The 15929-nt window shown below is 35.3% G+C and overlaps 1 protein-coding gene across 2 annotated transcripts in view; it reads right to left on the bottom strand.

The window, feature by feature from the left end:
- The window catches only part of PIK3C2G (phosphatidylinositol-4-phosphate 3-kinase catalytic subunit type 2 gamma), a 345203-nt gene that overhangs the window by 62674 nt on the left and 266600 nt on the right, over positions 1 to 15929 (bottom strand). For both annotated transcript variants that reach the window (XM_026502333.4, XM_057319037.1), the window contains exons 27-28: positions 1134 to 1323; positions 518 to 639 (exon numbers count right to left, since the gene is read on the bottom strand). In XM_026502333.4, the coding sequence (XP_026358118.2) occupies positions 518 to 639; positions 1134 to 1323 (312 nt within the window). The remainder of the gene's footprint in view (positions 1 to 517; positions 640 to 1133; positions 1324 to 15929) is intronic.

Below are 15929 nucleotides of genomic sequence, written 5' to 3'. Positions count from 1 at the left end.
CCATGTCAAAGTTAATAATTCACAACAAAGGTGAGTTGGTATTAGTAAATTTTACTTATATACTAAAAGATATTAATGATTTGTTTTCGGGTACAGGAAATAAATATATCAGAGCCTTTTACTGCAGTTATTTGTTGAAAGAATAGATATATCCAATTTAGTTCTGCATTTTCAATTTCAATTTTATTTTTTCTAGAAAAAACTAGAAAGATTAAATTTAAAAACAAGCAAATAAAACAATTTTCCTGATAATTGATGAAAAATGAAATTGCTTCTGAATTTTTCTGTCTACAAAATCAATGGCTAGAAGCAAACAGAGAAATTGCAAACCTTGTTCTGTTTTATGAGACAAAGGTTCTTTACTCTGGGAGCAATACAGACTCTGCCGGGATAGGTTCAATGGCATTGGAGTCAGAATGTTGTGTTGCTCACAAATAGAAAATCCCATAACCATAATTTTTCCTTATGTTCAAGGACAAGTACTGCAGGCAAAACACTAGGAAGGGCAGTGCCTTACTCTGGGAGAGTCAATGATGCAAACTGCTTCTGAAGTTGGCTGTGAAGTTTTGAAAACTGGTCAAAGGATTTTTCTGTCAGGCTTGTTTCATTGTTACTGTGTGTCACCCGGATTAGATATAGCTGCAGAAAATAAATAGACAAAAATCAAAAGGTGGCATTATCAACCTGTGATACAGTTTAAAATCTGGTTTCATGTGAGCTAAACAAAGCAAGAACCTTTCTGCAAAAAGCCATCGCAAGAGCTAAAAGATGCAATTTGTAAAGGCAAAATTACCTATAAACAGTATATAAAAATATCATAATCTTACGTGCTGGGGACAGACTGCCTAATTTCTGCTCTTTTTTTCATGTGGACACTTTAATTAGCTCTTGATTTATAGTCTACCACAGGGCAGGAACTGTTCTCTTTGATGGTTCTCTACTAATAGCTCTGGTTGTTATGATTTCTCCTTAGAACATTCTCTTTTAATGGCGCTTCTGCTCAGACTGTAACTGATTTTTCCTTTGCATAGTAAAAAAAATCATGATATAAGGAAGGATGTGTAGCATAGTGAAGGGAAGTCTGAGATGAAATCAAATGATACTTAAGTCAAAATGACAGAGTTGAGACTTACATTACTAGTTTTCTTGCTGAACCCTAAAATTGTCGCTCTTTGAATTGACCTGGTTGTATTCGGCAGACAGGATTCCTGGGGAAAAGTCTGTGAAGCAGATTTAGCAGGGCTTATGGCTGTCATTTGTGCAAGTGTATGGATCAAGTTATTTAACTTAACAGGGAAGCACTCCAGACTTTCCTTTATTTTCCTAGAGAAATGAAAAGAAAAGATGGTGAGTAACATTTCCCTGAGTGACTCATTCCATTTAAGATTTGTTTTCTTGTGTTTGTTGGATGTGGAGGAAAAAGTCAAGAACCATGTCTGTTTATTTGGAGCCCAACTATTAAACGTTATTTTTATAAACCCCAAATCCACATCTTGAGTTGTTAGGATATAAAAGAAACCCACTTGGTGAAATAGAAAACTAACTGTAATTTTGTATTTTGACTTATTTTAGTTTTGTTTTCTATTTTTAGGAATGATTCATTTAAAATTCAATTTTGATTTATAATTATTTAAAATATTGAAATAATTTCAGAAGTTAACACTACAGAGCAATGCATATTCCAAGAACCTGTGCATCTATCCTTGCATTCTCTGTATTATTCCTTTCTTCCCCATATTTAAATATTTAAAAAAATACGGCTTAACTTTTGCTGCTTTTTTATTTTATTTATATATATATATTTGTGTTATTCTCTCAACTATGTGGCAAAAAAGTTGCATATGATACACTATACTTAATATACAGTATTCTACATTAATTGTTTTGCACCCTGTGGTCTTTGGTTTGGTTTTGATGTGTTTCTGCTTTTTGAAGTCCTTTTTTCCCCTTGTATTTGAGATTTGCAATTGTGTTCCAATGATATAAATATCTTCATATAATGTTCTTTATCCCCTCTGTACCCTCTTCTCCAGTATCTGATTTGCAGTGCTGTCCTTTTGATCCCAGTTAATACTATAGAGCAAATGGTGTGCTTATTCTGTTCTTCATATGTGCTTCCTATTCTACTTCCATTTTTTAATAGAGCTACTCTATCTACATTGTATGGCATCTGTACTATACATACTGTATAGTCTCTCCTCTATCATTAAATCTTAAATTTTCTACCAGGCATTATGTCTGCATCTCTGTCATTTTGACTACCTGAAGCTCATTCTCTAGTAAATTCCTCAGAAAGTGCTCAGAGAAATAAGTTTCTGAATTTTGTGGCCTGACTTGAAAGTCAGTTTGGCTGGATACATCATCCTTGGCTCACATTTTCTTTCTTTCTTTCTTTCTTTCTTTCTTTCTTTCTTTCTTTCTTTCTTTCTTTCTTTCTTTCTTCCTTCCTTCCTTCCTTCCTTCCTTCCTTCCTTCCTTCCTTCCTTCCTTTCTTTCTTTCTTCCTCTCTCTCTCTCTCTTTCTTTCTTTCTCTCTTTCTTTCTTTCTTTCTTTCTTTCTTTCTTTCTTTCTTTCTAAGATTTTATTTATTTATTTGAGAGAGAGAGCACACACCGGGGGTTGGGGAGCGGGGAGAGGGACAAGCAGTCTGCCCACTGAGCAGGGAGCCCGATGCCGAACTTGATTCCAGGGTCCTGGGATCATGACTTGAACCGAAAGCAGACGTGTAACCAACTGAGCCACCCAGGTGGCCCTCACATTTTCTTCTTTGAATACCATAAAAACATCATTCCATTTTCTTCTGGAATAAAGAATTAGTATCCAAAACTGAACACATACTGAACTTCTTTCTCTTATAAATAATTTGGTATTTTTGCCTGGATGCTTGAAGGAAGTTTCTTTTCCTTCAAAGTCCAGTAGCTTTTCTAAAGTATGTTTCAGGTTGGTTATTCTGGGTAAATTTTCCAAATATTCAATGTGTTTTAATGTAATTTCAAGTCTTTTGACTTCAGAAAACATAATTATGATACTAGTATTTATTAAAATACTAAATAAAGATGCATCTGGGTGGCTCCATCAGTTAAGCATCTGACTATTGATTTTGCCTCAGGTCATGATCTCAGGGTCCTAAGGTCGAGCCCCACTTTGGACAGCATGGAGCTTGCTTGATATTCTCTCTCTCCCTCTGCCCTCCCCCCTCCCCGACCTCTCTCTCTCTGCGTCTCCCTAAAATAAATAAACAAATCTTTTAAAAAATACTAAATAATTTAGCTTTGATACCATCTTAATATATTATTTTGGTGTTCTTTTTTAGGACTTTCATTATGTACATATATGGTGGATTTTCATTGCCTTATTTAAAAAGTCCTCCTTTTGTTCATCTTTTTCTCTGGAGGCATCTGTTATATTGTCATGTTTATTCTGTGTTTCTTCTGGTTTGCTTTTAAAATTGTTTTCTTTTCCCAGAAATGAACCCACAACTATATGGTCAATTAATCTTTGACAAAGAAGGAAAGAATATCCAATGGGAAAAAGTCTCTTCAACACATGGTGTTGAGAAAACTGGACAGCAACATGCAAAAGAATGAAACTGGACCACTTTCTTACACCATACACAAAAATAAATTCAAAATGGATCAAAGCCCTAAATGTGAGACCTGAAACCATAAAAATCCTGGAAAAAAACACAGGCAGTAACTTCCTTGACATCGGCTATAGCAACTCCTTTCTAGATGTCTCCTGAGGCGAGGGAAACAAAAGCAAAAATAAACTATTTGGACTTCATCAAAATAAAAAAGCTTCTGCACAGAGAAGCAAACAATCAACAAAAGTAAAAGGCAACTATGGAATGGAAGAAAATATTTGCAAATGACATATCTAATAAAGGATTATTATCTAAATATATAAAGAGCTAATAAAACTCAATACCCAAAAGCCAAATAACCCATTTTAAAAATGGACAGAAGACATGAATAGACATGTTTCAAAGAAGGCATATATTTGGCCAACAGACACATGAAAAGATCCTCATCACTGATCATTAAAGAAACACAAACCAAAACTACAATGAAATATCACTTCACACCTGTCATAATGTCTAAAATCAACGACACAAGATACAACAGGTGTTGGCTAAGATGTGGAGAAAGGGGAACCCTCTTGCACTGTTGGTGGGAATGCAAGTTGGTGCAGACACTCTGGGAAACAGTTTGGAGGCTCTTTAAAAAGTTAAAAATAGAACTACCCTATGGCCCAACAATTACACTACTAGGTATAGTTACCCAAAGAATACAAAAATACTAATTGAAAGTGATACATGTATGCCAATGTTTATAGCAACATATAATAACCAAATTATGGAAAAAGCCCACACATCCATCGACTGGCGAATGGATAAAGATGTGATATATCTATATCTATATCTATATCTATATCTATATCTATTGATATCTATATAGATACAGATATAATGGAATATTATTCAGCCATAAAAAAGAATGAAATCTTGTCACTTGCAATGACAGATGGAGCTAGAGACTATTAAGCTAAGCAAAATAAGTCAGTCAAAAATGATAAATACCATATGATTTCACTCATACGTAGAATTTAAGAAACAAAACAAATGAGCAAAGAAAAAAAAAGAGAGAGAAGCATTCCAAGAAAGTCTTAACTTTAGAGAACAATCTGATGGTGACCAGAAAGGAGGTGGGTGGGGGGATGGGTTAAATAAGTGATGTGGATTAAGGTGTGCACTTGTGATGGCCACCAGGTGTTGTATGGAAGTGCTGATTCACTATAAATTAACTAACATTACACTGTATGACCTGCGACTAATATTACCTGTATTTTAACTAACCAGTATTTAAATAAAAACAAAAAAATGCAATTAAAAATTATGTTTTCTTCTATTTTTAATTCTTTCTTGGGTTCAGTCACCTCATTTCTGAGTTTTTCTAATTGTGATATATATTGTTCTTTCATGTCATTATCATTGTCTTGATTTCTTTTAGCTCAATTTGAAATATAAAGATACAGTTTCTTCCTTTGGTGGGAAAGTCTTTCTGGCATACTTCATTGTAGGGAGTTTGTTTTACATCTTATTTTTTTATTTCTCATTATAATTTCGTATGACATTCAAACACGATCCATTTTGCTTGCTCATTTTAATATGAAATTAGCATTCCTGAACTTTCAGAAAGGAGTAGAAGGTTTTTGAGGGTCTGAAGCTCCTTTTTCTGTTGTTATAACAATAGTGATAAAATAATGTTGTTTCATATTTTCTGAGATATGCATCTTTGCTTATCCCCTCATCCCCAACTTTTTCTGGACTTTGGCTTTCCTTTCTCCTATGATCTTTCTCCTCTCATCTTGAAATATACATCTAGCAGTTTCTCTTCAGTGTAGGACTTTTTCCTGGACAGAAGCTCCAGTTACCTTTGAAAGCTCATGAAGTTCTCTGACCTTTTCACATCTGCCACTGAACCCTTGCCCTTCCCAGTGAATTGGAATGTGTAAAAATTCTTCCCAGTTTTAGCTGCTGTTATCAAATTGGTCTGCTCAGCTTTCCAATGAGTACCTGTGGGGTCTTTGGAGTCCTGTTCTCAGGTCAATCAGATAACCTATTGTTTCTTTTAGCTTCTTCCCATAACATGCTGATACACAGGTCTTACAAGCACAGGTCTTACAAGCACAGGTCTACACAAGCTGAATGGTTTGTCCTACCTGCTTGTATTTTAGGGTTCTTGGAAATACTTTCTTGCATAGTATCGTTCTAGATATTGCCCACAGTTTTTGAGTTTTTCAACCCTATTTTATATGTCTGTTTTATTTGGAAGAGATTCAGGAACATTAAAAAACTTGACTTGTTACAATATATAATTCAAGCAACACAGTAAAATGTGAAGTAAAATGGGAAAGGTTCCCTTCATCCTTCCTCCAGTACCACTCTCCTCCAGAAATAACCACTAGAAACAATTTGATATTATTCTTTTGAGCTTTCTTTATACATTTGTGCAAACAAACAGATACACAGACATACATATACACTATCTTTAATCCTACTACATGACAGGTGCTTTTCTAGTGTTGGGATATAGCAATGAATAACAGAAATTTCTCCCTTTATAGAGTTTATATAATGCAAAATTCAGACAATAATGAAATAAACATTTAAAAATAAAGAATCTGAGAAAGCAATATATGCTACAAAGAACACTAAAATAGAAATTGTAGAGAGGGAATACAGGCTGCAATGGGTAATCTCACTGAAAAAAGAGTTGAATGATTTGACACAGACCTTGATTTGCTAAGAGTGTAGGCCATGGGGATTTCTGATGGAGGACATTCAAAACAGAAACAACAGCTAGTCCAGAAACTCAGAGGTAGATGGGTGACTGGTGTTTGGCAGATTGCAAAGAATGGCTAAAGGGAAAAGCGGAATTAGATGGATAAAAAGAGCAACATTTGTAAGGATTGTGATGTTGTGTGAGATAGAAGTAAAAAAGACAGGAGTCAAAAACCACAATTCTATGCAATGTTGAAATCTGCTATTTTAACTTCGTAATACATTTTGGAAGAAAAATTTTATAGTAAGTGGTACATAGTAAGTGGCCCCAAAATATCTGCTAAGTGAACTACCTTTCTAATTCAGAACACAGAGTTAGACCTATTTTTGAAATTGACCACACAGTATCTGAAAGTATAGATGTACAGTCCTAAGTCTAACCAATTTTTTTTTATTGCAAAGACTATTCTTTCGTTATGGATTCAATTTTGTCCAATACTAAGCCTCTCTATATATGCCTAGGCCAGCTTTTGGCCCCTTTATTGTGTTGTCCTTGTCATTTGTCCATTTCTGTGACAATACTACACTTCCTCAAAAGCTGGAACTTATAATAAGTCTTGAAATCCACAAGCCCTTTTATCCTCTTCTTCTTTAGGTATTGTTTTTTCATCATTTCACCCTTTAATCTCCCAAATATATTCTATTTTTATTTTATTTTATTCATTCAAGTTAGTTAACATACAGTGTGGTATTGGTCTCAGAAGTAGAATTTAGTGATTTATCACTTACGTATAACCTCCAGTGCTCACCAAATACCCCCAACGAATGCCCTCCTTAATGCTCATTACCCATTTAGCCCATCCCCCTACCCACCACCTCTCTAGCAAGCCTGTCTGTTTTCCATATTTAAGTGTCTCTTATGGTTTGCCTCCTTCTCCGTTTTTATCTTATTTTATTTTTCCTTCCCTTCCCCTATGTTCACCTGTTTTGTTTCTTAAATTCCACACAAGTGGAAATCATATATTTGTCTTTCTGACTTATTTTGCTTAGCATAATACACTTTAGTTCCATCTACATTGTGGCAAATGAAAAGATTTCATTCTTTTTGATTACAGAGTAATATTCCATTGTGTGTCTATATATATATATATAACCTCTTCTTTATCCACTCATGTACATTTGTGCTCTTTCCATAATTTGGCTATTGTTGATAATGCTGCTATAAACTTTGGGGCGCCTATGCCCCTTTGAATCAGCATTTTTGTATCATTTGGATAAATACCTAGTAGTGCAATTGTTGGGTCATAGGGTAGCTCTATTTTTAACTTTTTGAGGAACCTCCAAACTGTTTTCCAGAGTGGCTGCAACAGTTTGCATTCTCACCAACGGTGAGGGAGGGTTCCCCTTTCTCCACATCCTCACCACACTTGTTTCTTGTGTTGTTGATTTCAGCCACTCTGACTGGTGTGAGGTGGTATCTCATCTTGGTTTGATTTGTATTTGCCCGATGGTGAGTGATGTTGAGCATCTTTTCATGTGTCTATTAGCCATCTGGATGTCTTCTTTGGAAAAGTGTCTATTCATGTCTTCTGCCCATTTCTTAACTGGATTATTTGTTTTTTGGATGTTGAGTTTGGTAAGTTCTTTAGAGATTTTGGATACTAACCCTTTATCAGATAGGTCATTTACAAATATCTTCTTCCATAGAATTGGCTTATCAAGCTCACATATACAAAAAAATAAATGTATAAGGATTTGAGTGGTATTGCATTGAAAGTATAATTCAATTTGGGGAGAATTAGCGTCTTTACAATATTAAGACATGCACCCGGTAAGCATGGTAGATTTTTGATACCTTTGCACTGCTAAGATAAATGTTAAATGGAAGTGGTGATAGCAAGCATTTTTGGTTTGTTCCTGATTACCAAGAAATTTCCAGTATTTCACCATTAAGTATAATGTTTTCTGTTCGGTTTTAGCTAAGGACATTCCTTTCTATTTCTGCAGTTTTTAAGAAACAAGTAATTCTAAATTTTACCAAGCACATTTTCTGTATCATTGAAGTGATCATATAACATTTCCTCTTTAATCTTTTTTACTACAGAGTCTTGATTGTTTACCTTTAACTACTTACTTTACTGAACTCTTGTTATTCCATTTTTTTTAATTCTCTTGGATTATTTTATTTGTTGTCTTATTCAAATGGAAAATAACAATATAATAAAACTTAAACATAGGGCTTTACTTATCAACATAAAGGTATTATTATCTTTTTCCTGACATTAATGGTAATACTTGCAATTTTCCACTTTTAAAAGTATGATGTTTGGGGCACCTGGGTGGCTCAGTCGTTAAGCATCTGTCTTCAGCTCAGGTCATAATCCCAGCCTTCTGGGATCAGGCCCCACATGGGGGGGCTCCCTGCTCAGCGGGAAGCCTGCTTCACCCTCTCCCACTCCCCTTGCTTGTGCTCCCTCTCTCGGTGCCTCTCTCTCTGTCAAATAAATAAATAAAATCTTTAAAAAAAAAAGTATGGTGATTATCTAAGTTTCCTTCTATTCTGAGCTTACTAAAATTTTCTAAGAGGCATGGATGTTGAATATAATTAAATACTACTTTTCTGGGTTGGCATCTATCAAAGTTATCATACAATGCCTTTTTTAGACTAACATGCCATGTCCTCAGTGTTAACAATGTAGTTCAATAACGTTTAATAATTTTCTCCTCAATTTTATAAAGCTTCAAACCCATTTATCTTGTTCTGGTGTTAGACTCTTTCAAATAAATCCAAGATTTTACATTATTATACATCAATCTAGGCCAAAATTTGCTAAGAAAGCTAAAATATGACTCTGATCATTACTCATTTCCATAGTGTTCAAGTTTCTAAAGATATTCTTTGACTTTATGAATTTATGGGTATATTGTATAGTATAAAACATTTATTTCTTTTCTCATTCATAGTTTAAAGAGCAAAGATAATAACAGTAGTATGAGTACAATGTTAATCATGATTTATGGAGACCCAACCATTCATTCATTCATTCAACAAATATGTACTGAACGTATTTCATGTGTTGAGGTGGAAACTCTAGGGTGACTGTGCGTACTCACTTCTCATGAAGATTGGTTATGAACCATAAGTCCTAAGTTCTGATGTACTCACCTTCACAAAATCTCAACTATGTCCATGCCTTACTCTTACATTGGCCAACAGTTCACAGGTAAGAAGACTCGTGATGAAGGATGAACTTTTATGATAAGCTTATAGTTTTAGGGTAGACTTTCACCTAAATCTATCTCCTATCTCATGGATGACAGATTTAACAGCTCAGATAAAACAGCACTGTTAAATATGACCCAGTTTGGGACTGGGGACCTGAGAGTAGGAGGTTTTGGGCCTCTGCAAGGATCTGATTTATGCAGATGGTAGCCCTATGATTTATTTTGTTTAATGGCAGCATCAGCAGGATTATATTTTAAGTATCCTCATATTACAGGTGCAAAGCAGCAATTGGAAGGACCCAGTTCTTAAATTTCTTAGGGGAAACCTCCAGATCATCCTGCTAAACACTTCTAACTCCCTGTCAGGCACTGTTTTATGTGCTGGGACATAGAGGTAGAGAGAAATCAGATTTCTGCCCTCAGGGAGTATATATCCTTTGGCAAGCACTGCATTGAATGCCTTACGTTAATCTTTTCATCTTTATAGTCCAAAGGGTTAAACAATAACCATAGAATCTCAAGCTTTAGATCCTATCTTAAAAATGTGTACAAAATCTAATCTGCTTCATAACATATTCACCTTTTCATAAGACATAAATATTTTAAATTTCTTATCATTAGAAACAACTGCTACTAACAGGTTTCCTAGTTGTGTGTGCGTGTGAACGCACAATTGAGTTTATCAGTCTCAGAAAACTGGGTTGAATCCAGGTGGTCTGATCTTCCAAATCAGGTTCAACATACAGACAGAGAACAGTAGTTTTTTCTTTTTCTTAGATTAAATATTGTAATATTTTTTGAACTCACATTTATATTAATATGTGACTGTAAGGGGCAAAAGTTTTTCACTGCTTTGTGAGTCACATCAGAATAACCACCGAGGAGAGGTGTCTATAACGCTGTGCAACGGCAGTTGAGCGAAACTTCTGAGGCAACAGGATGGAAATTTCAAGAGCATATTTCTACTGCTGAAGTGGTTTATATCATTTTGTGGTTTGATAAAATACCTGTTTTACCAGTCAGTCTCTTTAATAGTCTCAGGGAAATATTTCTCAAAAGACTTTATCTGTGAAGGAATTTGCATAAGAGCATTCTTATTTAACCATTGACTCTGTAATTTTATCATATATAAATAGAAGAGTGTCAAGTGACTCATACTCCCCATGAATGAATTCTTCATCTAACCTCCAAACTTCATACTCATGTGTGATAAACACACTACTTTTTCTTTTTATATTGGAGTTACTGACTGTCCAGCTTTGTGAGTCATTCTTAGATTCAGAGGGAATAATGACTTAATACAACTTTGTCACAATTTTTTTTTTAATTTTTATTTATTTGATGGGCAGAAAAAGAGAGCACAAGCAGGGGTACTGGCAGGCAGAGGGAGAAGCAGGCTCCCCACCAAGCAGGGAGCCCGATGTGGGGCTCGAGCCTAGGACCCTGGGATCATGACCTCAGCTGAAGGCAGACACTTAACTGACTGAGCCACCGAGGTGCCCCATAATTTCTTTTATTCCATGAAGAAAAATCATAGTTCAATGTTGAATCGGTAATCTCTAAAATACCTGCCCAACACTTTCTTATACATAAGCCTGTAAAATGTGCTATCAAGATAATTCCTATTTTGTTAGAAGTTTATACTGGAACAATAAGTATTCAAACCCATATTTTTTAACCAAAAAACCAATACCATTCTGAAATGAATTCAGTGAATAATCACTGCTGATGCATCCTTGGTATACAATAAAAAAAGTTCCTCTCTATGCATTTTTATTTTTAAAAATTCAAGATTTTCTGACATGAAAAAGAGATAACCTTGGGTGCACATGTATGTACATTTGTGCGAACATGAAAATTTAAGCTTCATTTTCTAACTTTTTAAATAAAATAGATACTATGAAATAATATCTCAGGCTAATCCTTGTGGTTTTGATGCCTGGTACCCTAATTTGAGATACATGGTTATGAGCATTTAGATATTTTCTTGTTAAACATTGAGATATTCAGATATTTTCTTACCATATTCTTTCACCTAACCTAAAGACACTAAAGTTAAAAAAACATTTATATTTATCTGAGATTATCAGAGCATTGGCAGTTTCACATGCAGGAGTTTTCACCATGTGAAAAATTATCATGTGATTTTGCTTAAGGTCCTGGGAAGAGCATCTATTATGCAAGAAATCAATTTTGTTCTATATTGAACTCACTTATTAGTTCTGCCCGTGATCTCAAGAAAGTCAATTAGCTTCCAGGAGACTCAGTTGTTTCATCTATAAAACATAGGTGATGACTAAACCATGCCATTCCCCCAAGACTGTCGATAGAATTGAATTAGATAACATATGAAAAGTAATTGGAAATAGAATAATATTATGCAAATATTATTTCAGAAAGCTTACTACCAAGTAAGTAAAGAAATGAATATATATGAGCCCAAAAGGTAGCAAACTACAGATAGAGGGATACAAAAGAAAACAAATGTGTAGATTTATGGTTTTTTTGGAAAATGACTTGTAGTAAACTCCTGAAATCCTACAAAAGAGAAATTAGAGAACGGTTAAAACAAGGGGCAGCTTTAGGTTTATCTTTCTTCGTTTTCTTCCTTTTTTTTTCTTTTCTCTTGCTTCATCGTTTAGAACTTGGCTTACAAAACGAAAACAAAAATAAAAACAAAACAAAAAAAGGAGAAAAACTTTGCTGTTTTCCAAGTTAAAGTTTGAAGTCTTCAAAATTTACCTACAAGGTTAGCTAGCCTCATGTAAATGTCATCACAAGCACCTAACTCTGCATACGAACAAGAACTCTAGGCTCCATGGTCTTGACTATCAATAAGTAATTCTTACACTTTCTTAGGGAGGCTACCTAGAAAAACCAACCAAATCAGTGCAAATGGAAGAAAGGGACTAGAAAAAAGTTGATGGACTGGTCTTATTATGTATAAGTATTATGCCAGTGAAATGATATTCCAAGTTTCTATTCCCACCAACCCCGCCCCCATGCCAGCTTATTTTATTGATGGTATTAAAATGAAATCTTACACAAAGCAGGAAAATAAGTCTTAACATGCAATAATACAGAAAAATCCATAGTGATAAATGGTGCTATAAGTAAGGTAATAAGAATCTTTAAAATGTGAAAAAAATGTATTTGAAAATAGTAAATGACTTTAGTTAATGTGTAACTCACAGGGTCAGGAATACCAGTGAGGATAGGCTAATGCAGGTAGTTGTTGTGGGGTTAGCAGCTGTTGTGAAACAGCGCCATCTGGACTATTCATCTTTTGTAACTAATGAGTTCTGGCACTCTTGGTGGGCACATTGAACTTTCCAAATGCTCTTAACCTTTAGACTGATAGTTTCCCGAAGAGTTAAAATATCTTTTTTTAAAAGCTAATAGCTAAGGTGTATCATGATTTGATATTTAGGGAAATCGGGCAAATTCTCAGTGTAGCACATATAATTCAAAAACAGAGACTCTTCTGTTGCAGAAATTTAGAACAGCAGCCAAGCTATCAAACATTATAATGAATGTGACTGGGTCACGCAACTTAGGAAATACAGTATTGCAAAAAGTATTATGCCTGCAGTTAAAAAAGTAGTTTATAAAGTCAATTTAGTTCAGATTTGTTTTTATAATTCATTTTTTTTTTTTAATGGGAGACTTCTGCAATGAAAGGGAAACTTCTACCTGTTTGTATTTCTCTTTGAAATCTGCTTTCTTAATTTAGGGAAAGTTGGACATCATGATTGTTAATTCCTCTAGGTTCTGTTGTTTCGTTTGTTTTTCTTGTGAGGATTTATTTCTGTGGGTATCAATGATTAATCTAAGCCAAAGGAAAACTTTGACCCATATTTATGGAATTACAACCACCCATGAGATAACAATTTGCAAAGTACTAAAAGAGCATCAAGAAAATTTAATGATAAAAAAATCCAGGGATCTGCATCCCTGTCCTGTATTTTCTTTCTCAGTTTTGAAGAGACACAGACAAACGGTCATCGAACTATATTTTGAGACATATGAGCGCATTCACCCTGTAGCCACGAAACATAGGGAGGAATGACAGAAACACTGGGCATTTCCGGCATTATGTCTGCACACCGTAGGTGGCTCACAGACTCTGGCTCTGTAAGGAAGAGTCTAGGAGCACTCTTTCTGGATGTTATCAACATTTCCAGTGGTTTTATAGTTGTACTTGTTGGGACAGTCATCCTGCCTGTTCTGCAGTTATGAGGGCCCCCTCATAACTAAGATGTTCTCTCTAAAGCTCAAAGTTCAGAGAAGAAACTCTATGCTGTTCTCTGTCAGGGGGTGATCCATGATAGGTGTAAGGATGGGCAACAGAACCCATGATGGCTTTGCGCGAAAGATCCTGTCCATTTGGGGCAAAAGCAACTAGTTAAGTCAATTAGACTGTCTCTCTCTGGAATTTAGACTAGAGAATACTGGCCAAAGGGCAAAGAGGTAGAGTAACCAGAGTAGAAGGCCTTTGTTTCCATTGGAAACTAGCCAGGTCCCATTGGTTTCTGGGATTTGCTAGGTTATAGTTTGAGTCCATATATACCCTTTTCTCTAAGGATATCAGATAGAATCATTGGTTCTGGCTACCAAAATAACTCACTAATACAAATAATTTTTTTTTTAAGTTTGGAGTTTTGTGTTTTGTTTCAAGCTGACTTTAGTTTCAGCCGAAGGGCAGGAGATCTTACACTTCCTAAACCAAAGAATCTGTGTGGCAGGCCACATGGAATATCTGGGAATACATGGAAAATTTCCTCTCCCATTTTTGGAGCAGAAAATGGATGAAGTGAAAAGCATGATCTGTATGTGGGAGGGGAAGTAGGCAGGAAAGTTTATGCTTAATGATCCCGGTCTGGTCTGTGAAAAAAGGTTATCTGTTTCTAAGGACAGCTAACCCGAGGTTTGAAAGTGATTGAAAATTCTAAAATAACCCATTCGGACAACATTTTAATGGATCGTTGCCTTTGTTGCCTCACAGTGGGCTCGGCAGAGATATTACATGAGAGTGTCAATTTCAGGCACTGAGTCATGAGACTTTCTTGATTCTATTCAACAGTACTCAGCTATAAGGTGAGTAGAAAAAAGTAAGGGAAGCAGAGAGAGGAGTTGGCAGTGCTGTGGAAAACCTTTGTGGCCAGTAAGCCAATTTTATTCTCATTTTCCTCTAAATACCATTAATTGTAATACAATTTTTAATGCCATGTGGAGTACAGCATCTTCTAAAACTCATGATCAGCTCTCAACCCTGAATGTGAATACCCAAGAATAAGGTAGGATCCTATATTGTTCATAAATTGATTACTCTCTTGGAGAGGCAGGAAAAGCCATTTTTTTCTTTCAAGAAAAAATGTCTCTCAAACAATGTTCCTCAAACAATGTCAAGAAGGCAGCCTCGTAATGTTAATACTGCAGTTGGGACGAGGGACTTAGGTAGCCACACATGCAGTGTCTCAGATGGCTTAGTCCTCATTCATGACCCAGATCTGTGAGCTTGGTGGTGGCAGTGGTGGAAGGTTTTTCTTATCTTATTTTTATTTCTCTCTTAGTAGTAATATCAGAATAAACAGTGGCATAAAGCACTTCTAGCCCATCAGAACAAAGAGATCAGGGGCTTCAAATATACAGGAGTGCTCGTAAGTATATTAAAGGAGTTAATGCCACTCATTGAAGAACGAACACTAATGCTGAACCCATTACATAACTTCATTTCTCTTTTGGCAAATTATGTGCACTGACGTCTACTCTTCAAGTACCTCCTTAAGTTTTGAAATCCATGTGATGTCAGAGAACAAAGCTTAAGATAACAATATTATTTACATAGAAAAGTAAAAGTAAACAAGTGCACATTATTTTTAACATTTATTTTAATCATGTGGATCATGTCATTTAAAATTCCACTCTTGTTTTTAATTATTCAGGCTACTTTTATAAATTCACTCTATACATTAAGTATTGACAAAAGAACTATTCTATAATCAGTTGTAAAAATCGTAAGTAACTTTTTAAAATGGTTAAGAGTCACAGTCACAATTAATTGAGGTTTCTTGAATCTCCATAACAGGTTCTTCACCGTGCTGTGTGATAGAAAAGATCCCCAACGCTTGATCTACATTTACTTACCAGGTAATTTAGAGAACAGGTGGAAAGGCAAACTCAAAACACATTAAATCATATCTAAAAATAACAGTATGTGATTGAGATTATAGAATAAAGTATATTACTGAGACAGGCTCTTGGAAGTTAAAGGGAGAGTGAGTCTCATGCTCCCATGAGCTCCCCAAAATCTCCTTTCTCTGAGCAGACAAGGGGAAAAATGGAGAGAGGTTCAAGGAATCTGGTAAAGGGCAAAAACAGAAAGAGGAAAGAGGGTGACTATCTTGGAGTCACTAGTCAA

This window comes from Ursus arctos, unplaced genomic scaffold, assembly GCF_023065955.2.
Source record: "Ursus arctos isolate Adak ecotype North America unplaced genomic scaffold, UrsArc2.0 scaffold_26, whole genome shotgun sequence".
In the NCBI taxonomy this organism is placed as follows: Eukaryota; Metazoa; Chordata; class Mammalia; order Carnivora; family Ursidae; genus Ursus; species Ursus arctos.
The sequence above is the reverse complement of the archived record's forward strand: the minus strand, read 5'-3'. Positions and strand labels throughout refer to the sequence as shown.